Consider the following 23,637-nt stretch of genomic DNA (forward strand, 5'->3'; position numbering starts at 1 on the left):
GACTTTTTAAGTCCCAGATCCAGAAAATGTCATATTGCAGGAACTCGCCTAAAGACAGCGTTGTTCCTACACATGAATCACCTCCTCAGACACAAGCACACAGCGTTAAAGAAAAAAATTATTTGACTTAACATTTATCGCTACTGGTTCACCTACTGATAAGAACAGAGAGGTGAACAATTACCTCAAGTGAGTAATGTTCAGCTGATGAATTGCTGCCACTTTCCACATTCCTCAACTGGGGAGACAAAACATCATCAGGAATTTCTAGGGTTGCTGCTTGTGTTCCCTTCACTGGCGGTAGGAAATGACACGATATTCTAAGATACATGGTTGTATGGCTAAAACAGTTCTAAACGCCATGAAAGATAATTGTAAGGAGCAATCTCTTCAAATGTTCAAGTTCTTATTTGTGTTTTCTAAACTAAAAGGCATAACCTTCATCTGAGTGTGACAAATCACAAATCATTACTTTAATATCGTAAAAGAAAATGTTGGAGAAAAAAAATAGAAACTGTAGTCTAAGCCAGTCCATTACATAAAGATTTATATGTTCTTATTACATAGTACATGAAAAAGCCAGTTATAGCATACAAAGTCTGGCCTAAAATATTTCAGATATTACATTGCTGTTTTTTTTTAATAATCTGCCCTCTACCCTATCATCAGTGAACTTCACAGTTAAGATGTGGAAAACAAAATGGCAGGTGGTTCAGAGCTCTTGTTTTAAGCTTGTTAAAAATACTCAATGACTATATTGTGGGGTGTAGGAGAGGGTCAGAATCACCAGAGGCAAGTCCAGTGAAAGAAAAGAAAGAATAAAAATGAAAGCAGGTTTCCAAAGGTTTTAGATTACAAAAAAAAAATGCCCAGAAAAAGCAACAGTGAAGGAGAAAAAAGTCTGTTAAATTCAGGTACTAATTACTAATTTAATCTATTAAAGATCATGGTTTTAGCAGTGTGCTTTGACATTCAACATCTATGCACCACAGATTTTCAGGGACTTGGTAAATTTCGGGCCTGATTCAGGAAAGCTTCTGTTTTCAGGAAAGCGTTTGCATTTAATCATTTTGATTCCAATGGGATTCAAGGACATGATTAAAGTTAAAGAATGGCTTAATTGTTTTTTTCTCAAAATAGATGGATTAAATGAAAAAAGGAATCTCAAAGCAAAAAGCAACAGCAGCCTATTCATGAAATTGATAGCTGTTCCTCTCTCTCTATTATGGGAAATTGAAATATGGACTTGAACTGGCAGTACTGTAATGTAAGTTTACCCCTGGCTTAGGGAAGACAATCAGACCAGTAATGGCCAGTGAATACAATGTGAATGGATGGAAGCCCAGAAAATCAAATTCAAGTATAGTATCGTGCCTCAGATAAGGTGTAATGCCTTTTTTTTTTTTTTTTTTTTTTTCAGTAAACCAGTTCATCATTTTGCCTTCTAATGAATAACGTCTCTTTCATTTCCTTGGTTCTTATAGATGAGACAAAACCTTCAGCTGTAGCCAGCCTATCATCATCAGAAGCCACAGAGCCGTGTGAGGATAAAGGTACAGATTGTAAATTACATTGCAAAATATCCAATCCCAAGAGGACATTTCATAAAGCTGTATTTTTCTTTGTCTGGAAATTGCTAAAATCACAGTTAAACCATACTGAAATAGGTAAATGCTTGGATTTTGATTTACAAAAGTCTTTGTAATAAAACTACTTGGCACCAGCTGTTGTGCTGGTAGGAGAGATGCCATGAATTCCTAAGTCCCCTTGTTACGGAGGTAATGCTGCAATATCATACATGACATGTCAGAAATTAGCCTGAAGCTTGGGCTCGCCATGATGACTCACACGCGTAAAGTTAAGCGTGCACATCTATCTCAGCTGTGTTAGCTCCCTATTCAGTGCTCTCCTGATGGGGAGAAAGAAAAACACAATAGCTATAAACACATCAAGAGGAGACAGAAGGAGTTGAAGTCATAATTGAGAGGGAGAAGGTAATGTTTATCTTGTGCAGACTGTGCTGGGCACTCAGATCATTTAGTTTGTGATAAATATTTGAAAGTGTCACGGGGCCAAATGACAGGGAGTTTAGGAAACAAGAAAGAGAGATGATCTAATTTAAATGTTTCAAGCTGAGATTTTTCCTGTGGAGTTGTTGGTTTACAGATAGGAACCAGTGCACAGACCTACCGTTTTTGATACTGTTATGATATCATGCTATTAATTGCTTGTGCCGCTCTATGGTTTTTGGCATTTGGGGGGGGGGGTGAAAGGGGGGTGTCAGGAAAAAGCCTGGGTGATTTATAAAATGTTCGCTACTGGTAATTCAAAACAGGAGTTGTGCTATCTATAATAAATGCAGTCCATCAGTACAGCCTTCAAGAAAGCCTAATAGAAAATTTTAATGCATTTTACTGAGATAACATAATTATTAACATCCATTAACTTATTTATTTTAAAAGATTGAATGTTTAATTCAGTGTCACTGCTTAACTCTCTTCTCATTTTTCTAGATAAGTGTGATGGGGTGTGAGATCTTGCCCTTTTGTTCCAAAAGAACATGCTAGAGAGCCCACATACTTACCTGATTATGAGTTCAAAGCCTTGCACAGGTTGATTTAAGTGCTCTCTCAACTGATTGATTGGTACTGTGTGGAAAAAAAGCCCTCAAACCCTTGCCAGAGTACTGGCTTTTGCTATTGATATCTTCACAGATTAAGGTCATGGCAAGGCTAGTTTAAGGCAGGAATACTGATAGATTCAGCCCCAGCCATAGCTGGCAATTACCTGTCACTCATCACTCTTTTCTCACTGACACTTGGCCTTTTTATGTATACTGTATTTATGTGATCACCCATTGGATGTGCTTTTTGATGCTGTGTAATGTGGGGCCCACAGTGGGTTTTTGGATTAGGATTTCTTGTTGTTTGCAGTCTTTACCAAAGATACAAATGTTTTGCTAGTGCTTTGAGTGCTTGCTCATGACTGACACCCGTTCCTTCTGATATGCTGTTCAGTGACCATCTCTGTGTGTGTTTTTGATGCTCCAGTTTTTTGACCTTTTGTATTAGTTGCCTCTTCTCGGGAAAGTAGCTGTTTTTGTGTTATGCCTCTCGCTTTTCCTATAGTATTCTAAGAGAATAATGTTTTCTCCTCTTCTCTCAAGAGGCTGGCAGAAGAAGAGATGGTGACCTGAGAAGCCCAAAAGGTCATTTTACTTGGATGTCCTACTTCTCCTCAAAAATAAAACAGAAAGCATCCAGTAGGGGAAAAGGAATGAGACAGACTCTCCTCCATATATTTTGTGTGTAAAGTCATGCTAGTACAAAGGAAGGAATGCTGGGGAGGAAAGCCTGTTTCAGAATTAGATTGCTAGTTGCTTAAGGGAAAACCAAGAGTTTTGAACAACGAGACTGCCTCATCCATCAGACCATTGTTTCAATCCTTATTTGCATTAGCATATTCTCAATTTTTCAGATTTCAGATGTTGAGTTGGTTTAACATTGAACACCGGTGTTACAAAACACTTGCTACTGCTTGGGAAATGGCACTTTTACAAAATCCTGGCATTTCTGAAAACACCTGCTGCTCCCGAAATAAATTTCAGCCTTCAAATTGTTTGCCCACTGAGTTAACACAGCTAAAACCTGCCAAGTTCTGGAACATACTAATTTCTGTAGTTTATCTTCAACTAAATGACCTGGATGTAAAGCATTCAAAGCAATTATGTTTTTCTATTCCTTTCATCTAATTACCATGGAAAAAGATTTGTGGTGAAGAAGTCTGGGCTACAAACTTCCAAAATGCATGGTTCAAACCACTCAGAATAGGAGGTTTCCAAGCCTGCTGTGGCAGTTCAGCAGTCTCTCTAATGCCAGTGCACAGAAATGAGTATTTTGACGTGGATTAGCATCAGCTAGTAACTTTTCCACTCCCTTTTTTCCCCCACATATTTCTGGGATCAGAAAATAGTGAGCACACTGAAATGCTTCTTTTCTGTTCTAAAACGTGCGGCTGCTCAAAACGGATCTCGCTGTCTCTCAGCCTGAACACTGTGGCTTGGCAGGCCAGATACAGTGAAATTTTTTTCTCTCCATTGGTTAGAATGATTTCTGTGTTGACTTTTATCATAGCTTTCAATGAATATTGCGAATGGCAGACTGTCACAAAGAAGGTTCTACCAGTCCCACAGTAGCACGGCTCAACACTTTTTGGTAGGGTCCATGGCAAAAAACTGTAGGTCTCACACCAATTCACGCTCTAGTGGAACTCACGCTCTTCAGGAACATGTTCCTAGTCAGGAGAGCACTTTAACTTGTTGGGAGTTTATTCAAGTGTTAATTTTCTTCTCTTCCAAGGGGCATTTGAAGCACATGCATCTCTGCTATCATGAAGTTCTAATATTTTTTCTTAACTGGAGCCTTCTTTATCCTTTTATTTATTTATTTAAACGAAAGGGGAAGGATGGGAAAAGGGAAGTACAGCTCATAATAGAATGTGCTGAACGGTGCACGAATAATGCTTTGAGGAGCTTTGATGAAAAACGAAAATCTACTGTGGGATTACATGTCCCACATTATTGTGTGCTCTTATCTTTCCTGTCATTCATAAGACATTCTGTCCAGAAAAAAAAGTTCACGTGGGCACAGTTCACATATGGCCTTTGAACAGACAGAACTTCCCGAGTGCCCCGTCCTCAGGAAACAAAGCAGAATAGTCATATTACAAGAATATCAAGATGTTTCATGTTATGCTGTGGAGGTGTCCTCTTACTACAGCCTGTGCCAAGCTTCTCTTTCCACTGTCTGGAAATAGAGCAAAGAAATGTTGCAATTTTACCCTTGAAAACTCGCATGCATATCTATTAGCTCTTGAGGAGAGAGCTGACACCTCTCGGCAGCACCTTCGTAGTGCTTCATTACTGTGCATATGGAAGTAGATCCTTTATACACAGCGTATTTCAACTTAGAGATGCTCCTCTTTATGGAGTGGAAGGACAGAAGAAAGTGATTAAGGCCATTAATGTTTATGCAGCAGATAAAACACGTATCAGACAGGCTGCGCTCAGTCTGCTATGCCTGTCCACACAAGATTGTGCTGGGACTACCAACTCGTTTTAAATGGACCGAGTGCTGTGTGAGAGAGCGTGTGTTCTTCATTTTGCTTCTCATATACCTGTCCTACCGATTATTGTTTAACCTGACTTAACGATGGGGCTTTCTGGCAGAAAAGTTTTAAAAGGAAATGGATTTAGCACAGATAAAGAATGAACTCCCCGTTATGTAATCACGGGAAAGTTTCTGTGCACAATACACTGATTTTAATTCATTAGCACCTCATAAGAACTGAATTTTCATTTGAAGGTCAACTAAATTAAATCATATGCTAATTAATTTTAAAAATAAAGCAGCGATTAATTATTTCCAGGTGTTCACCAAAGTCTGCGCTCCTGCGGGAGTGCCATTTAAAGCAAGTCACTATTTTTCTACATTCTCTGAAATGGAGTCAGGTTCAGTCAGCTGGAGAGTTTATGTTGTCAGAGACTGTATTAGGTATATGCCTTGGCTAGAGCCGAGCCCTAAAAACTCACTTTGTGCAACCCAGAAGCCTGCAAGTATCTTGCGTGTAAAACATACAGGATATATAATTCCTGTTTGGCCAGCTGTAGTTCTCACCATGGAAAAATCTCGGTGTCCTAAAGACATAAATGATTGAGAAGGGATAAACGGAAAGATACAGCATTTCAAATCCAGGGGAGCTGGGTAAATTGGCATAAATTAGACATTGATGAGTGGGTGAAGTAGACTGACTGGAAGGTCAGTGTGCTCAAAAAGAGGTGTTTAAAATCAGCTCTTAAGTATATATTAAGACATCTGAATGAATGACCCGATTTTCAGAAGTGCTGAGCGCTCAGCAGCCACCAATGAAATGTTTTTACTTTACCCTTGGGCTATGATTAGGCCTGGAAAATTTCAGCCTGAAAAATTTCAATTATAGGTAACTGAGAAAGAACCTTTTTAAATGGAAGAGTTTCAACACCCCCAACCGTAGCTGTGGCTCCGCGTGCCAGCTGCCGGGATAACATTTTTCTCTCCCTTGGTTAGAATGATTTCCATGAAAGCAAATTGGCTAACGCATGCTAAATGGTGTGGTGGTGGGGGGTTATTCATTTGTTTTTATTTTCAACCAGCTATGTAACCATCAGCATCTCACCAAATGCCTGTTCTCTTAGCACCCTGGTAATGGTCAGTGCGAGCTGTACGTGATGCAGGTTACTCACTTTTCCTTTCAATCTGACCTATCTGTAGCGTTGTGCATCCAGACAGGGTCAAGGCCATAAACTACTCAAGAGGTATTTCTGCTTTACCATTCGCCTGCACAGGCAGCTGCAACAGCTGACACTAATCTGCTTAGCTGGTTTATTTAAATCCTACTTATTTTTAAATATTAGCTGACCCGAAGCCATCCAGCTGCGCTCCCGTCAGTCCGACCAGCACCTACTCCTTGCAGCTCCTCTCTCCTACCTTCAGCTGGGCAGCACCTTCTCCTGGGAAGGGTCTAACTGAGACTGCCAGGTTTTTCTCAGTGTTTTCCTTACCCAGTGCCCCACGCAACGGGCCCTGCCCTGGCGGCAGCAGCAGGGTGCCCGGTTATCTTACCAACTGCACCTTGAATGCCTCTTGTGGACAGAAGGGGAGGTTAGAGGAGATGCCCTCCTGGCAGCTGGAAGCATGAGCGAGTGGGAGTGTTACCCGCTGGACCCCACCCGGGGAGATGAAGTGCCTGCTGTATCACCTGAACACTTGCAAAAATCTCTCTACAGGTTGTTGCACCTAAAAAGGTCTGTTTTACCAAGCCGTATAAACTTGGGCTCAAATAAATCTAATCCGTCATAAAGATAGATTAAAATGAAATCTTGGTGGATATAAAAATAACATTTTAAAGTCAAAGCTCAAGAATATCTCCCTAACTTCTTATAAATCACCATTTTATAGTACTTCATTTTAACACATTTTCCTCGGTTTATGAGGCAAAAGAATACTCTAATCATGTGGCAGCCTCCGTGCACACCATTACCTGTAATTTTAGACGCCTGCTTGATTTCTTTCACTCTGGAAATATTCCAGTCATTTTTCACAGTATCATGCTTAAAAAATAAAATGCACTGAACCTTCTTCTTTCATAATGGCCAGCTTTTTCCCTCTTTAATCGTCTTACAGCTCCCTAAAATGTGGTGATTTATCTATGCTGTGTGCAGGACCCAGGTGTGTTGCACATTAGAAATGACTCAGTAAATAAGCCATACAGAGAGTAGCTGGGGAAGTGAATTTTAAAAGATCATTAAAACCACTTAACATTCAGATCTTACCATTTCTCCTCTTCCTAAGCATTTGCAAAATTTTGTTTGAGCTGTGTTGCTTTGTACAGTCAAAAAAAAAAAAAAAAGAATGACATGGAAAAACAGTGGGGTTTATGCAGTCTTTATACAAAATAGTGTTTGATTATTGGCAGGAAGGGTAGGATTGATAGCTTATTGCAAGCTACACAGTTTTCTTGGAGCTGAGTTCAACATGCAGTTGGTGTATTAGAACAGTAATATTTGTGGTGAGTATTCTGACCCTCTTACTTAATGTCCAAATATTTTCTCCAAGAGTTTTTAAAGGCTGGGGTTAATTCCCATGTCTGTGTAGCCACACAACCCCACGAGATAGTTGTTTCAATACAATGGAGGGGTGCAGAGCAAGCTGGGTCAGTGAGCCTCCTTACGTGGATACTGCCGCTGCAGGTAAAGCAGCCACCAGGTAAAAGCAGGTTTGAAGGAATTCATGGGTTTTACGCTCAGATGTTCACAAGCACTTCATTGCTTTATGTGCAGTAGATTAAAGTGGCCTATCTTTGATTTATTTATGTCACTAAATGTCGTGCTTGGTTCATTTGTTTGTGATCAGTGATGACACCAGGAACCATGCTACAATGCAGTATCAGAAGCACTGCTTACTTTCAGTCCCGCCTGGTGGAATGCTGACCCTTTACAGCCCCAAAGCAAATGGTGCCCCATGTACATCACCAAAAAAATAAGCATACTTTGCTGAGAAATGATACCCTCACTAGGGTTCTCTGGTGCAACTTGACAGATGAATAGCTGTGTTAGGAGATGAATGACACTGCTTGATACCATTTATACCACTGCTTTATACCATTTAAAAAATCGTAGTTAGCCATTTGGTGATGGATGAAGGCTGTAGGGATGTCCAGAGCTTGTGCGGACATGGGGTCTTTTAGGACTATCGTACTGGCCTAAGCCCAGTTCTGTATGGCTCTAGAGGGCTAAGTCAGCACAAAAGACCACCTCTTCCTGAGCAATACTGCTACTCTACTGAAAACTTTCAAAGAGAAACTTGTATTTAGTCAGCATTTGTGGGATTCCCACCACTGCTTGCCAACTGAAACAGATGCAGCGTTCTTGCCTCATATCCAATTTGGGACCAGCTTTTATTGACCCGTGCATTTAATCTTACATTTTTCACTCTTGCCTGCCTGAGATTTTCTTCATAAATCTGGGTTTATTCCTTTGCTTTATTTTATTCTTGTTAATCCTAAAAGTAAATCTGTCTTTGGACCTTTTGGCTTGAATATTTGATCTACTATTTGCATTTGAAAAGAAGAAATCTTTGATATGGTCTTGACCTTAAAGATTTTGAAACTCAGAATCTACATGCTAATGCAGCTACTGATCTCTCCTGCTGAAATAGGAACCGCAGGCTCCTTCAGCGAGGCAGCAGCTCCTGCCCGTGTTCTGCTTTTTTCAGAAACATGCTTGACAAAAAAGAACACGTGCAAAATGAACATTTTATGTTGCCTGGAATAATTTTGAATCCTGTGCAACTGAAATGCGTTCTCGAACCCTGGAACAATTAGGAAACTCTTTACATCCAAAATGAAAGTTCAACATTAAATTGCAATCCCATAAGAATAAACTGTGCGCAGCCAGGTATGGGAATGTCTGAAGACGGGCCAAACAGCACGGATGGTCTGTTGCTGTGGTGCCTAACGCTGGCACTGAGCACAGCAGTAGGGTCAGACTTCCAGCTGTGCCCAGGGATGGAAGTGCAGACAACTCCTCATGCTGCACAAGAACTGTAGTTTGCCATAAGCTATTTGGTGCTGCACAACGAAAAGCAATGTGAGGGGGCACATACATCAGCGAAGCACAAGGCTCCTTAAACTCCATTTGTTGCTATTGACCAAGGCGCGTAATTGTTCCTCTGATGCTGCGGATTGATTTTTGCATGAAATTGGAGTCATTCCTCATTCTGGGAGGAAAGGTGGCACCTATGGACTGAGATTAAAGGCACAGGTCTGGCAGTATGAAGTACTGTGCAATCAGCACTGGATAAGATATCTCTAAGAACCATATGGGACAGAGGAGTGTGCACCTCTCCCACCCCCAGCAGGTAATATCACACTTTTGGCTCTTTGAAGGGCCCTCGCTGCAAGGTACTTAAGGAAGAGGACTTCTGAGTCCGTGTTAGTCAGTAAAGTACCATTTGCAAACGTGCAACTAAATCATACCAAAAAAAGATTATATGAATTCAGAATAGAGGACTAGGGGTGGTACAAACCTTGGCTTGCTTGATATCCCGCAGGCCTTGTCAAAGACTTCAGTGAAGCCAGAATTTCACTCGATGCATTTAAAGTTTGTTGTAAAATGTTGACAAATTCCCTGAAGATTTTTAGTGCCTTTCCCATTGAAGACCAAGAGGTCCTTCAACTTGCTTTTTGATTAAACTTGCAATTTGATGAGGTTCTAATTTATTTTTGCACTGATTCAGGCTGATAGGGTAATCCCTTGTAACTCATAGCATGATATGGCTTCCTAGTATGAAAGGGCCAGCACAGTGGCCCAGCTGATAGCAGTGCTCAGCGTTTTAAGTCCACAGTAGGGTAGAAAAAAAAGTGCAGCAAGGGCAAATTTTAGCAAATTGTACATCAGTGAGATATTCTGCTTTCAAACTTGGATTTATAAACTTATTGTCATGCCATGAGAGAAGTAAGAAGCTGTGCAGGTAATTAAATATTTGCCTTGGGGGATTATTTGCAGTTAATTAAAGCCACACACTTTCACTGCATACCTTTTCTACAGATTATTAAATTTGGATCAGATGTTAACAACCCAGCTTTCTTGCTTATCCATCAGAGATTATTCTTGGCAAGTTTCAAGAAGAGAGTTTTACCCGGGCATCCTTTGGTATGTTGTAAGATCTGCTCTGCCATGGGATAGAAAGGGACCCTCTAGAAGTAGTGCCATGACAGAACTGTCATAAAGTAATTTATTGTCATGCGCTGTAGGTCTTTGCATGCCATAGATCACTAGGGAGTGGCTCTGGTCAGAAAATGTTGTTTGACACACAAAAATTAATGCCCAGTGTATACGAAGACCACGGATAGAGTGTAGGGGCTGGATTTATACTGTCTGATTTAAAACCTCACTGTGCTACTGGTTCAGAGTATGGCTTTGGGCACTTCATTTGCTAGTCTCCCTGAAAGCAAAAACAGTCTTGGCCACGATAACAGCCTTGGGAGTTTTGTCATCTAGTGAAATGAGGCCAGGATTTGCAGTGGGATTTATAGGACTTAATGTTTGTCAAGCTAGGGAAAATACAGCCATGAAAAGCACTGGTATTGTTATTATTATTTTTTTTTAAAAAGTCATTCTATTTATTAAGTAGGTGGTCCACTGTGTTTCTCCTAGCTTTGTGACACTCATTTCATTAGAAATAAAAGTCTCAGTAGCACTTCTCATTTTTCTTACATATCCTTCCTTGACAACTCCTTGTCTAAGGTTTGTACCGCAGGCCAGAAACTGCTCAATAAGCGTACGGCTTCAGAAATCGGTTTGAATAATTGAGACCCATGAGTATGCTTTTGTAGTGTGCGAGTCTGTGGTGAAGCAGCAGGAAGTGCTGTCCGAGTATCAGAATGCCAAGTATGAACCTCGCACCTAAGGGCCACCAGAGTCTGAGGAAACAGCTGGACTTTTCCAGCACAAAAACCGCTGCAGGACATGTGTTTGTGTGTTTGCTGTTTCCTCAGACTCCCTGAAAGACTCCAAAGGCGCGCAGGAGAGTGACCCAGCACATCCTATGGGGTGCGAGCAAGATCAAGCCGAAGGTAAAGTTTTCTCTCAACATTCTTTGAGACACAGATAATGAACCAGTTGGGAGCCTTAGTTCCTCCAGTTACAGCATCCAGTGGGTTTCAGCCTGACCTCTGCTGCCTCAGGAAAATGCTGTCAGCAAGCAGAGGTCCCATGCCACACAGGCCTGGTGCAGTAATTGTTGGCGTTGCTGGCAAAGACACATCTCCAAGTGCGTGGGCTTCTAACCATATTGATCCAGAGGGCATAGCATTGTTGTTGTCTTTTCCTTCCTTTCCATTTTTTGTTTTCACTCCCATCATCATTCTAAAAGCCTGTGGGGTGATTCTGTTCCTTCTGATAAGCTGACCAGCAAGCGGGGGTGCTTTGCAACAGCTCCTATGAGAACCAGTGTGTAGAGGCTGAGCTACAAACAAAGGAAAAAAAAAATTGGTTCCAGGTCAGTTGTGACCAGACGTTGAACATCCTTAATGCTTAGTAGGTGGTATTTTCATATATGAAATAGTTCTAACATTGTTCATTTAATAGCAAAAGGCATTTCATGGCTGAAGAGTTTGATGCAGCATGTTAGGTTCGTGCCGTGCCTGCCAAACCTGCTACTGCATGCATGCAGCCCTCGCACTGATGTCATTTTCAATCTGTCGTGCTAACAGGACAGCAGGATGGTGCTGCAGAGGAGGAGATGAAAACTGGGGCAGATTCCCAAAGCTCCTGCATGGAGATAGAAGGTACTGCATATGCATCACACTGTTATTGCTCAGATCTGAGCAGTAGTGTTGAAATTCCCTTTTGTTTTCCGTGTTCCAAGAACAAAACTGTGGAGCTGAATCATCATCTGGTAACCCTGACTTCAGCCCAGAGCAGGGGAGTAGCTGTGGGTTCTCAGTGACATCGGATGGCTTTTTAACGACTGCTTCCATTAGAGAAAGAAGTGAAAACCGTGTGTTTTGTTCCTCTCACTGAGTGCTGGAGCCCTGTATGTTCAGAGCACAGAATGCTCTGTCCGCTGACCAGTAAAACGTTAGAGTGCTTGTGCCCCTGGGCTTGTGATGAGTCCTGGTGAGGGATGATGCTTTAAGCTAGTCATGGGGGGCTTTTTTGTGCCCAATCCTAGAAAGCTCAGCATATTGGAGGGTTGAGGCCTTGCTCTCAACTACTGCCCTTTGCATTTCCCCGAGATAGATAGTGTATCTGTGCTCTTGAGGGAAAGGATCCTTTTCCTTTTCCAGTGTTTTTAATGGTAATCTCTCTAGTGTATGTTAATCCTTTTATACAATGTACATTCTGAAAAGTCTTAGTGTTCATCTTTTTATCAAATTTATTCAGAGCCATTGTTGAACCAAGAAGACACAACAGCAGAGGAGAAACCTTTGATTCCCAATGCAGAGGAAAAAGAAAAAGAAGCAGGAGGAGGAGCACAAGTAGAAGAAGAGGAAGGTAAGGTTGCTTAAAAAAATAGAATGAGATAGGGAATTCTGCTGGGCTCACATTCTGCTTTTCTTCTGCTTGTCAGGAAACATGGTAATAGCATGTATAGAGGGATTTATTGAAAAAAAAAAAAACACACCAACTTCCATATCTTTGAGTGTTGTTTTGATATACTGGATGTGCAGTCATGTAGGAATATAAGTGCAAGAAAGTGTACAATCAGATTCTAAAGTTATTTAAAATAAGCATACTTCTCATTGTTTTTTAGTATTAATGTGCTGATTAAACAACCAATTTCTGTTCATTTAAGTATCCTCTTGATCACATTCACTAGAAGCATCAAGAATATTTACTATAAATAGGCATGCAAATGAATTGTGAGGCCATTAATAGAGATTTAGGTAGTAATTAACTGAAACCAGTAATTCTAATAAAGAAACCAATATTTGCAGCGGGAGCACAGGGTCTTGCTGAAGCAGGATTTTTTTTTCCGAGAGTAAAGTATTTAAATCCTTAGTAATGCTTTTGTAAAGAAACTTAGAAGTTTAATTTTCTGTGTTGGATACTCTTCTGGGAGCATTACATTCAGTTCACCATTTGTAACAGCCATGTGGTTATGTAAAAAGAACATGTTATGTAAATAATTCTCTAATTGTAAAGTCACTGCAAGTTAATAATTATATGGTTGTCTTCCGCAGAACACGGAGATTAATTTTATAGTTCCAAAATAAAACCCAGACATGATTTTTACTGAAAATTCAGGTCAATACTAACTGCATTGTCCTAATTATGAACTCCTTTTCCTAGCCACTTTGACAGCAACTTAATTGCAAATGTGTGTTAGTAATATTGACACTTTTCTTCACAGCAAACCCCAGTTAATAGAACTTCTGTTCATATACAGCTAACCAGTATTTCTGCTTTTTTTTTTTTTTTTTTTTAATTGCCTAGCCAAATTAAGACTAATCACATCTCTTTATTATCAGTCATGTTAATAGTATCGGGTTTGTGCCATATTACTGACAGTGAAAACAGAATTCATGTAATCCTTATTTCAAATCCAGGTATATGGTATTGCTCTACTTCAATTGCAAATCCAGGTTATGTAATATGAGCTCACTCTGATTGCAAATACCAAAGTCGTTATGTTAATTTCCTTCTAATAGAAATTATTTACATTTTATTTTATGCCTCATCAAAAGCAAGTTGGACAAAATGTACTTTCATTATTTGTGCATTTCCTTCCCTTTAATACTTGAGTGTCCCCTACAGCTAGTGGCTGTCATTTAGTTCTCAGTGGAGAGATTGTATTTCACCATCTGTTCTACCTACTATTAAAATATGCAACATTAAAGAAAAGAAGGTAATGTCAGAAAAGGGTTGTTCTTGGCACTTTTCCTTTTCCTGCCCCTGAATTAAAAGGCTCAGGTACTAAGTAAAAGGTTCTTTCCAAACATTGTGGAACGTGTTCCTCCAAGGGGGCTCAGGTATTGCTCTTGAACAAGATCAGTCTGATCCAAAGCTTACTGAAGCTCATAGAAAGACGCTCATTGATTTAAGTGAGCTTTCGATCAGCTCCTTAATAGGAGGAGATGCTGTGCTGAGTCTATGTGCGGGGTAATGGCACTTAGGTAACTCCACGGATACTGTGTTTAGCTTTTTCTGAACATACTGGCTTTGTGTCAGAGAAAATAAATTGGTTTGGTTTTTGTTGTGTTGTGGTGGGTTTGTTGTTGTTGTTTGGTTTGGTTTTGAAAACAAAATGAAGTCTTTCCCTTGCATTGTTTCATTCTTACACCCACAAGAACATACAGGGGAACCTTCAGAGCTATTCTTGTCAGATGCTTCCCATTCTGTGGGCACATTGTCAGCCATGTGAGATTTGAAAGTTTGCCACGATGCAAGGTAAATCTGGACAAGGAGCTGAAAAAACAGAAAATCAGCTGAAGTTCAAGCTGATAAAATAATACATACTTCCCAAAGAGAGTCTCTTTTTAATAGGAAGAGATTACGGGGCATAAAACAGAGATATAACAACATTTCAGGTAACCCAAGTGCTATCACATAACCTAATTCTTTGAAATTGTTTTCCAGCAGCATCCACAGTACATTTGGTGTACAATAAACCAGCATATTTTTGCATAAGAACACTTGGAAAAAAGCTGATGTGGGGCTGCAGTTCCCATTAAATAGAAATCCGGTCATAAAACTGAATCCTAGGTGTCACAATGGTGGTTTTGACCTGTATTAGCTCTACATGCACAGCCCTGCGTAGCAACTACTGATCTGTAAGCTATCTGCTCTCTCTGTTCTACATCTGATTTTTTCCTGTTGTGTTACCGAGCTCATCCTGGAGCGAGGGGTATCACGTAACTGCCTCTCTGCTCTCTCTGTCTCACCGGGAGCCATTAGATGAATGGGAGTCCACTGTGACCTGTGCTGTCCCCAGCACTGGAGCTGTGGAATCTACTAAATTGCCAACAAAGATTAAAGTCCCTTTCCCAACCTAAAGCTAAATTTCTGCCTAGTTACTGATGGTGGCTTTGAAGCCTGCTAGATTTTTTTTTTTCAGTGATCTGGTTTTCCTTGGGAAAAAAAAAAAAGTCTGTTTCTTGATGGTTTAGAGGCATGTCTCAGTTTTCACAAACTTCTGACAAACTGTAGGTGTGCGGCTGATCAGCTCATCCGTGTGGTGTTGGGGATTTTAGGGCTTGCAGGGTCCTTTCTTACATAGCCAACGTGACTTCACAGCTCCAGGGTGACTCCATAGCCTGTAGTTTTACCAAGGAGTCGTGGATCCTGGCGCTCCCCAGGTTCTGGGGCGCCGTTCTGGGACTTGAAGAATCCAAGTTTTAGCAATTTAACTGCTCCATTGCCAGCAGAATGAAGTAAGCCAGATTACCCTGAAGAATGTAACATTGTAAAGCACTGTGTGTGTTTCATAAAAACCTGGTGCGGCTTTTTCCAAAATCAGTAATAAAATACAGCGTGTGCCAATTATTCCCTATTTTCCTACTGTAACTTGAAGTTATATGTTATTAGGGAGCACCTGAAGAAAAAAGACCAGCTAAGATGCCTTTTCTGTTATTTTCCAACTACTATAACGCACCCATTCTAGTTCACAAAAGAATAATGAAAATATGTGTTTCTTATAAGATTAGGGAATATTCTCAAATCCCTTTATTAAAAAGCAGAGTCAGTGGTGATCGCTGACCTAGTTGCTGACTAGGGAAGTGTACGTGTTGTTAATACACCGCTTGGCAGCCCCTTTATACGTCCACCTAGAAGTAGTCCTGTCATGCTGTAATGATCACGTGTTCAACATTTAGCTGCAGTTTTGCTCAGCTCAATTTTTCTAGGAGACAATTTCCAGCATGTCCGAATATGTAGCCATTTGCTACTCGAAGCCTCCTCTCCCTTCAAGTTCTGTTTCTCTGTTTGATCATCTTCTGTATTTAGACTAAAAAATTTTGCCCTGTGCTGCTGTTTGTAGGATTACTTGGACTTGGCTTGGCATTCTTTTCACCCTAAGAACTAATTTTCACATCAACTCATTTCACAGCTTTGTTCTGACCACCAGCGCTGTGGGAGAGACCCTGACCTGGTGGCAGTGGGCAAGAGGAAAGTGGTGAAGCTATTCTGCTACTTCTGCATGGTTTTGGTGATAGGCTGGTTCATGCCCCAGCCGTGTGGCTGGGCAGCATCCTCCCTGGGAAAAGAATATGTTTATTTTCCTCTGGACAAGTCCCGAAACACAGAAGCAGGTTATTGCTGAAGCACAATCAAGCATCAAAGCGCTGTAATTAATGCCTGTGAAAAAGATATTAGTGCCCAGGGATTTAGCTTAAGAGCAGGACACAGCCCATGCAATTAGTCTTTCGGTGTGTAGCTGCTCCCCAGCCTTTTTGAGTGCTGTGTGTAGGGGACTGCAATAACCACCTTGGTTGTGCATGAACCATGTGATCCTAAGGCAGGCTTGGGAAGGGACCAGAGGCAGGTTAACTGGTTTAGATCACGTGCAATGTATACGATTTCCTGCAGTGCCAGGCCTTTGGTCACTGCCCTTTAATGTAAATTTGAATTCTGCCTCATTTTCTTAGCTAAGCCTGGTTTTGTTCAACCATCTTTGTTAAATGAATAGATAGGTACCTTTGTAGCTACCATGCCACCCGTTCTTCACTTAACTGGATTTCCAAGGTAGTTATCCATCTGTACTTTAGCAAAAGAGATCGTTTGACAGCATGATCTTGGAGAGAATTAAATATTCAGAAACTTCAGGGAGAAGAGCTCTCCATGTTTTACAGTTTCATTTTCATGCGTTTATATGATTTTTACATGCATTGGTACAGTTGCAAATATTGTCAAAAGAAATTACTTTCTCTGATGTGACACTGTAGTTATAGAGAAACAAGGTACTTGAGAAAGATCTTTTGAGATGAACCTGACATCTTTATTCTTGAGTCATGGCAAGCATAACTACCTTTTATTTCTAAACCAAACTTAGAAGAAAACATCTTAGAAGAAAAAAAAAAAAAAAGAGAGAGAGAGAGATGTTAATAATCTTCTGTATGCATCCTTAAAAAGACATACTTTGTTTTGCCTGGGGAGACAAGAATGCAGAGATATTTGGAGTGTGGTGGCTGCTGAAGAGATAGTTTAGAGGCTCCAACTCCTTTTATTCAGGTTCCCTGAAAAAGAAAGGAATAAGTATTCTGATTCAAATACACAGTGCACAGGTCTTTGATAATGACCCACACTGAATGGGTCAGATGACATTTTATGTGCTGTTGCAGAGTAAGTCTGACCATAAATTTGGAATATATCTTAAAAATCTGCTTCTAACATGCATTGGTAGATGGCCATGAGAAAAAAAAAGTACACCTTTGGGCCCTTTGCAGAAATGCTGATTGTTCTGGGGAAGTAGAAAATTGTGAACTGGTATTTAAACTCACGTGTCTAAAGCTGAGCTAGAGATAGCAGACTGTTGCAAAGAATGTCACTGGAATTAGTTGGAGGTATGCGGTAACCAGATTGTCACTGGAACGCCAAAAAAGTGCCTTCATCCAGGGTGATATCTTTGGGGTTTAAGAACTCTCCCTTTTTACATGCGTTCGTTTTCTGGGGAACTTTACAAAAACTCAAAGTGTAAAATCTTGAGCAAGGGCCATAACTGTAGGCAGGGAAAAGAAACCTTTCAGCCTAGCCAGAGGTTCCTTTTGGAAGGAGAGGGGTCACAGGCTTTTCTAAGTTGGCAAACAGTATGTCAATTGTGATGAATGCACATAAAATGTTCTGCGTGGTTCTGGGGTTGGGGTGGCTTTGTTTAAATGCCTCTGAATGCAGGTGAGGCTGGCGTGCCTGCGAATGGCTCTGCGTGGGCATCTTCCGTGCTCCTCTTGCGTGTTGCAGCTTGGGGGAAAGGAATGCTTTTTCTGGTGCCTGTGGTTATATTTGCGGTGGCTTTGTCAGTGCTGAACTGGGAGGTCTCCAGGCTCCGAGACTGGGTGCTAAGAACAGTCGCTTCAGTGATGGTGAAGGATCAGCACGATCAGTAGGAGGAAGTGTCACTCGCAGGCTGTCGTGACCAGCAGTGTGGTGGCTTTCTTTTTTTTTTTTCATTTCCTAAGGACCGTCTGGTGCAGCAGAAGAGCTGCACCACATCGGGCAGCACACAGTGCTCCAAATGATGTTCTGATGTTCCTTCCCTCCTCTGAGAGGCTGCAAGCGGGAAGCAGACCCCTACGAGCCTTCCCGAAGGGTGCTGCCTGGGCCGTACTGCGCAGTACTGTGTACTTGCAGGATGGGGTGGTTATTATACTGTCAGTATTCTGCTCCAGATATTGATTTCAATCTCCTGGGGGGAAAGAAGTCTTTTTTTTCTTTTTTTTTCCTGCCACAGAAGGAATCTGTTTCTTTTCATTGCTCTCCATATATCAGGTACTAGCCTGAACAGGTGGTGCAAGATCAGTTTTAAGTTTTAATTATTTTTCATCTCTTTCAGTTACAAATGATATATTTTTTCTGGGTGCTTTTCTAAGAAAAAGTGGAAAACGTAAGGAATTTTTCAGCTTAAACATTTTGCCTGCTGTCACGGTCGCTTTATGTTATCAGGCGTGATGGCAGGGTACAAGACAAAAAGGCAACAGGAAAGAAAATAGAAACAAGAAAATGGACCGCTTTAGCAATGATAGTGTTTAAGGTTTACTGTGTGTATTTGATTGCTTTCTTCATGTCATTTTCAGTAATCAGAATAGAAATACTATTATGAATTGGCAATTTTTATTTCATTTAAAAATATCATCTCTTTGTTCCTTCTGAAAGCGTTGGCAGTGTGGCCTTTGTTTGGTTTAATTAACTCATGTTACAGTACTGAACTGAAACACATTCAGCATTAAATCTAATAAAATAAATTTAGAGCTCTTCTGTATACAGAAAATAAAAAGAGAAAAGATTAAATCCTCTGAGAAGCTGGAGGAGAAACTGGATATTTCTAATGGCATATTTTTGAAGTGCCGTTTACATTTTATTTTCATGGTAAGAACGACAAATTAATATAAAGTCATAAAATTCCACTGAAAAGCAGGTGCTGTGAAGTCATTCTAAGTCCTCATATGTTTATAATATTATTACATGATGTTGCATGTTTTGTACTTTTGACATACAAGGCTTAAAGGGCTTTAAGAGGCTGATAATGCCGTTGTAGTGTATGAAAACTGGAAAGATAATGCATATTTCATGTGGTGTTCAAGTCTGCTAGTCCTTGGTTTTAGCTCAAATCTCCAGAGAAGCAGGGCTACCTTATGCAAATGAAGGACGTATCTCTTTCAAATCATATCAAATGGCATCTGAGTGACAAGCGAAAGGAACACAGGAGAGATTTCGACACCCTAGAAACTTTTTCCTGTAACGTAAGTGAAAAAGGAGAGCTCGCTGACCAAGGCCTGTGGTTTTACAGATGGCATCATAGTTAATGATGCATCTGGAAATGAGGTGTAGCGCTTTCAGAGAAACGGTACCGTTGTTTTAAATGTAATATACAGCTCCATAGGGCTCTGTCTGGGCAGTGGGTTTCATTCCCATTTGCAGCAACAGGAATTTCAGTATTAAGTAGAATAGATTCACCAGGCTGTTTCAGTGCAGTGGAGGTATGCAAGTAAGAATTTGATCTCTCGGGAACAAATGTTAGGTTCCCGTGCCCTGCGTGCTACAACAGGAGGCTTAATTTTGTTATGTAACGATTCATTTTGGACTCTGACCTTTAATAAAGTTTGTCCGTGACAGGATGTACACAAGATCCAACTGAGATGGCTTTTGGAAATTCTGTGCTTCCCCGTGCTTTACGTTGTATATAATGTACAGCAAGCAGAACGTACCATGCTGCTCAGGTTGTTATGCTGGTTTATGCAAAATAAAATAAAATAAAATAAAATAAAATAAAAACTAGCAATGAGGGTAGGAAGAGATGATCTGGGAGGGCTTTTTTTTTTTTTTTTTTTCATTTTCATTTTGAGTACAGAATGAGAATGAAATCAAAGAAAGCATCATATCTCCTGAGATGAAAAGGTTCCCTGGTTCCCTCGGACATTCTTGTTTGTTTTAGGGGGGTGGATGTATTGTCCCTTCTTCTGTGTCAGTAGCTTTATCACTGTAGTTGTGCCCAGCGGTGTGGGTGAGTAGTTTACCTGTGTTCTATTATCAGAAGGGAGGCATTTAACCATTTTTCACACTATTGGCTGGGTCAGGAGACCTTCTTTTTGATTCAGCTCTGATCTGTGTTTTTCCTCTGCATGACACTGGCTCTGCCAGGGAGGTACACTGGCTTCCTAGGTGCCCTGGTGCCCTTGCTCCTGGTGCTTGGGGAGGAAGGCTGGTGCTGTACAAGGAGGGACTATTACACCAGCAGGGGGAAGATATGCCTACAGCTTGTCAAGTGGAGACTGCAGTGATAGGGCCTGACCCAGACTGAGAGTAAATCTGCCTCTCACTACTGCTGGCCAGAGCAGGAAAAATCCCACATGATATCATTCAGATCTCAAAGCGTTATCATTTCCTCCTACCCCTACATATCCTCTTCCTTTGTGTGCTTGTTACCCATAATTTTTAGGCAGCAGGCTTTCTCTGCCCTCACCTTTTCCTAATGCAGTCAGCAGGTGAGCGTTCTCTCAAGCAGATCTCTCCATCTGGAAGAGTTTTCCTGCACTTGGTTGGCTTTCATCAAACTTCTCCTCCAGATGAGCTTGAGGTCACTGCTGCTATACCTGGCCTCTGGTGTTAGCCCAGCAGCCCGAGCTGACCCAGAGTCTCGTTGCTGTGAATTATCTGCCAGGGAGGAAGCTAGCTTTTGATCTCTCCTCCTACATCTGTGTGGCTGCACCCATACCTTAATCGTGCCATAGTGGTGCCTCAACGTATTGGTGCGGGATTGCAGCTGTTTGGGACTTCCCTTTACCTTATGGAAAGTTCAGCTTGTCCTTTTTTGAGTCTTCTGTGAGCTCCAAAGACCCTTTCCTGGAGCACTGCTGTGTGCTGTGAACGCATTTTAATCTGCAATTAAACCAGTGCGGCAAAAAAGGTGTTCTGGATGATGTGCTTCAGGTTGCAGCTGTAGACAGTCTGTGGGCAATGGCAAAGCAACCCGTTTTCTGTTTGAGAGGTCCAGGCAAAATACGAAGAGTACGGAATAGCATTGTCTTTTACTTTCCCTTACATTTGCCAGGATGCCCAAATCAGTCGCTACCCGATTAACACTGTTCTTTCCTCAAGCATTTATTTTTCTTCCAGATTCAGATTTTCCTTGCGCTTTCTATCCTAAGTTTGAAAATCCATCACTTTCCTCAGCTGGCAAATTTCAACCGCAAAAAGCCCTTCATTATTGTTCCACTGGTGCAGGATCCTTAGCTTGAAACGTTGGGACACATAAGCCTTTTGTCTCATTATTCCGTAGAGTGGATGTGTAGCCTGGTTTGTTTGTTTTTTCCCTCAATCACGAGTGTGAAGGGCATAGCTCTGCCAGCAATCATAGCTACCACAGAGGCCAAAACCTCCTTTATTCCATTTACAGCATCCTGTCAAAAAACACTTGATACTTACATTACTTGACAGCCCTTGAAAGACGGCATGTTTACACGTTCAGCATTTTCTCTGCGGAGGAAATAAGCAGTTGCTTACAGGCTCTACCTTTCTTACCTGGACTGAAAATCAGTTAAACTGTGTTCTGGATTCTGAGAAGAAAAAGTCAATAATCTTTTCTCAGTGCCCCCTGGTTACAGCTAACAATGGTATATAGTTAGGGGGTCAGCACGGCAAAGTCACCATCTCAGTGGCTGGAAAAAAATGAGAATCCTGATTTGTGGCCAAATCCTATCACGGTTACAAGGTATTTCATCAGTTAAAACACATTCTCTGGGTGTGTTTGTATAGTCTGTCAGCCTGAAACGTAGCACAAAAACATCAAATGGGCACAAATGGAGATACCTCAGGTGCTTCAAAATAAGATGTCACTGTGCTGAAAAATCGGTATCTAACTCCAGCAGCTCGATTCAAGGAAATTAAATTGCCTGATTCTTCCAGCTGTCCAGGCAACGAGGAAGATTAGCAGAGAAGCTCACGGACTAACCGGGGAGGCAGTCAGCAAGGCATGTCTTAGCATCTCTCCCTCTCTGGGGTGCAGGTACCCGAGCGTGGCACCTCTGTCAGCCAAAGATCCAGCCACCAGTCCGGAGAGGACAGAAAACTGAGCAGGACTTGCTCTTTCAGGTGTAGAACAGCTGTGCTGCTTGTCGTTGCGCTTCTCCCTGAGCATCGAAAGGACTCTAACTGAGACAGCATTCATTGACAGCAGCCCATCATGCAAGGCAAGAGTGGAAGGGGCTTTCTCCCATGGCTGCCTTGCAGGGATCTCTGGGACACAAGGGTCAGGGATTGAGTCCTTCCAGCATGGAGAGGGACTCAAAAGCGGGTTTGTTTCCAGCCTGCTCAGCAGGGTATGAGGCCAACAGTGAGCACCGTCACTGTCCCTCTCCCTTGCTTGCAATTGGATGCTCGTGGCCGGGAGCTTTGAGTGGCTGCTGTGCTCTCATTGCAGTTCAGTCACTGTCCCTTCCTCTTGGCTTCTCACCTCATGGGTCCACAACTTCTTGGCCTTGTCCCTGCCAGCACACCCAGTCCTTCCTGTGAATGTCTGGAACTCATCTCTGGTGGTTGCATCAGCCTACAAAGTCGGGTCTCTGACAGAGGCTAGAGTTGTCCTCTCATTTTCTCTGGCCTCCTCCAACGGACAGCAGATCTTTTCCAGTTCCTCTTACGTGACTGTAGATAACAACTCCCCCTCTGGTCTCAGAGTGCCAAAACTGTCATCCTCTGTGGTTTTGTCTGTCTCATCTCTCCTTCTGCCCAAGCAATAACTACCCAGTGCATAGCGAGTACAGCTATTATGGTCACTTTGTGCAATTGCTGTTTTTGTTGATGCTTGTCTCATCCCTGATCTGCTTGCACAAACCAGAGTCCACACTGGATGGATGGCTCAGTAACCCCACAGCACTCCACAGCATCGAGGGCCAGCTGGAATAGAGCTGCTTTTCAGGATGGTGTCCAGAAGTTCAGGTGCTCTTTTAGTTTGGTTTTGAATCTTCTGGTCCTGCAATGCTAGCAAGCTTGCTCAAAAATGGAAAGGAAGAAAAAGGAAAAAATCCTCAAAGAATATTTCTAATCATGCCTGCTTCCAGTCTTACATAGGAGGTAGAGGGGAATAGATTTTCTGGATGTGTTTCTGCTTGCAGCTCCAGCTGGCTCTTGAAGTATGCGAGCATGAAAAGCAGATGATAAGTACGTATATATCCGGTACCTATCTAAAGGAACCAAAGTTATCTTAGAAACTGATATATACAGAGATTACAGTATCTGCTTGTGAAACCGTTCCCTCTGGCATTAAATGCAGCCAATGTTTAACAGTACTGAATAAAAATGTGACAGTTTAAGACACAGCAACTCTTTCCAAATGAACCTTCAAGGAGAACCTAGGGGAGAAAAATGCGTGTTGAGATTTGGCCGAA

The 23,637-nt window shown here is 41.5% G+C and overlaps 1 protein-coding gene across 3 annotated transcripts in view; it reads left to right on the forward strand.

Moving 5' to 3' along the window:
- Positions 1-23,637, forward strand: part of MACROD2 (mono-ADP ribosylhydrolase 2) — an 854,218-nt gene that overhangs the window by 806,698 nt on the left and 23,883 nt on the right. For all 3 annotated transcript variants that reach the window (XM_068675719.1, XM_068675720.1, XM_068675721.1), the window contains 4 exons: positions 1,485-1,553; positions 11,095-11,172; positions 11,812-11,886; positions 12,485-12,595. In XM_068675719.1, the coding sequence (XP_068531820.1) occupies positions 1,485-1,553; positions 11,095-11,172; positions 11,812-11,886; positions 12,485-12,595 (333 nt within the window). The remainder of the gene's footprint in view (positions 1-1,484; positions 1,554-11,094; positions 11,173-11,811; positions 11,887-12,484; positions 12,596-23,637) is intronic.

The sequence above is a fragment of the Anas acuta genome, chromosome 3 (genome assembly GCF_963932015.1).
Source record: "Anas acuta chromosome 3, bAnaAcu1.1, whole genome shotgun sequence".
Classification (NCBI taxonomy): domain Eukaryota; kingdom Metazoa; phylum Chordata; class Aves; order Anseriformes; family Anatidae; genus Anas; species Anas acuta.